This window comes from Nematolebias whitei, chromosome 19 (assembly GCF_014905685.2).
Source record: "Nematolebias whitei isolate Nwh7 chromosome 19, NemWhi1, whole genome shotgun sequence".
NCBI classification, from domain to species: domain Eukaryota; kingdom Metazoa; phylum Chordata; class Actinopteri; order Cyprinodontiformes; family Rivulidae; genus Nematolebias; species Nematolebias whitei.
Window position 1 is genome coordinate 36,523,146 of NC_056516.1, and position 2,206 is coordinate 36,525,351.

Here is a 2,206-nt window from a genome sequence, read left to right on the forward strand (position 1 = left end):
AACGCGTTTGTTCTTTTGTTATTCATTCTACAGTAAAAGTGGCACTTTTGTCCCCAAACTTGCATAAGAATCTGCAAAAAATGTTTTTTTTATTTTATTTTAATTTTTATTTAAAGGAGTGTTCAGAATTGTGCTTGCAATAATCAGGAAATAAAACTGCAAAATCGTGGAGGAGATGCTTTGAAAAGAAGGAATTGTTCCTGCAATGCAAATAAATAATGAATTCTTTTATTGAACGTTTCGTCTCGATTTCATTGTAAAAGACGTAAAATTGTTGTCGACTGAAACTGAGTTGGGCGGTGCAGTGGTTAGAGCTGTCGTCTCACATCAAGAAGGTCGTAGGTTCGCCTCCTGGCCTTTTCAGGTGGAGTTTGCGTGTTCTCCCTATGCACACCTCTAAGTACTCTAGTTTCCTCTCATGGACCAAAACGTGCATGTTATGTTCATTGATAACTAAACTGTCCCCAGGTGTGATTATTTGTCTCCATGATGGACTTGAGACGTGTCCATGGCGGACTCCATCTCTCGCACACTGATGAAAGGAAGAGCAGGTACATGTAAAGATAATGGATGGATCTTCAAGAAGAAACTAACACTGAGCTTAAAATCAAAATAGTGCAACAGCATTTTTCTTTACATAAGTTTTCGTACTTTACCATGTACATATTTACAAAAAAAATAAAACTTTTAAAAAAAATACAAGGTGATTGTGCTGTAATATGACTTAAGTGTCCCAACCATACAAATAAATATAAATATCTGCAACTTCTTTGCTGCAGCTCTGTGCAGTTTAGTGGTGTAGCAGCAGTCTTGATTGATGGCTCTCCCAGCCAATCAGAGCACAGCATAGTTATGCGCCTGTCTAATCCCTGCCTCTCTCATGTATCTCTCCAAGTTGAGTGGTTCTGGTACTCTCAGAGCTGCGCTCCCATTGGCTGATTGCTCTCCTGCCTGAAGTGTTCGGATCAGTTCTGTCAGGGGGGCGCGCCGCTGGGGGGTCCAGTGGCAGCAGGACTTGATGATGGAGTACCTGCAGAACAGAGTAAAACAGTGAAGCGCTGCAAAAATTAGACGGATTAGGAATCTGTTGAAGGTCAATTTGTGAATTAAAGTATTTGAATTGTATTCATAAATATTTACAGTTCGTTATAGCAGAGTGTCCTAGATGCTGATTTCTTTAAAGTGTTAGTAATTTATTTAAATGTTTACATATTGTAAACCATCTAGGTTTTATATGTTGTCAAGACCAATTAAACAATTAAACCCACCTAAAAATCCTGTTAAATTTAACTTAAATTTTTTACAAGTTCAGAAATTCAGTTTACACCTGACATCACGTGTGTATTCAAGAGCTTAAACGATAAAATAATAATGTTTAAACGAAAATCAGTTCCTGTTCTGCTTAACGAGCGTGTTCTGCTGTTCTTACAGAGACTCGGAGCAGGCCGGTGGCCGTTTCAGGTGTTTTCCTCTCTGGAGGTGCTGCAGAAGTTCGGTCATCGTGATGTTGGCAAAAGGTGGGTCACCTGAACACACCAGAGGATTAAACGTGTTAACAGGATTTAAAACCGCCGAACAACTAAAATACTCAGGCTGTTTAAATTCAGCCTAATTATAATTTCTTGAATTAATCACTTGAACAAGTCTTAAAGCGCGCATCATTTCTTGGCATTTTTAATCCTCATGCTGCCTTTGGGTCAAAATGAGTCTCAGTGCCTCAGTTTCAACCCTGAGGCTCGTGGGGCATTTCTATGGGGTGCCATTTGTAAAGTTACACAGTCAAAAATTAACAGCAATACTTTGGTTTTTTTAGCCTTTCATAAAAAAAAAATAATAATAATTCAAAGTCAAATTTTCACAGTTATTCATACATTTATAAATGTCAAAGTTCCAAACTAAATATTTAATTTACAAGCTAAATATTCAGTTTACAAACTAAATATTTAACTTGCAAGTTAAATATTTAGTTTGTAAACTGAATATTTTGGTGTATATTAATTATTCAATTTCAAAACTTAACATTTCATTTCTAAACTAAATATTATATTTGATAACTAAATATTTAGCGCTGATCTAAATATTTAACTTGCAATTTAAGTATTTAGGTCTGAACTAAATATTTAGTTAGCAAGTTAAATATTTAGTTTAGGTATTAAATGTTTAGCTTAGGACTTACGACCTGTCCAGGGTGTACCCCGCCCCTCGC

General features: G+C 36.4%; 1 protein-coding gene across 1 annotated transcript in view; it reads right to left on the reverse strand.

The window, feature by feature from the left end:
- Positions 1-775: 775 nt before the first annotated feature.
- Positions 776-2,206, reverse strand: part of LOC119425271 (tyrosine-protein kinase STYK1) — a 13,715-nt gene continuing 12,284 nt past the window's right edge. The window contains exons 9-10 of the mRNA XM_037692794.1: positions 1,430-1,526; positions 776-1,030 (exon numbers count right to left, since the gene is read on the reverse strand). Coding sequence (XP_037548722.1) covers positions 835-1,030; positions 1,430-1,526 — 293 coding nt within the window. The 3' untranslated portion in view covers positions 776-834. The remainder of the gene's footprint in view (positions 1,031-1,429; positions 1,527-2,206) is intronic.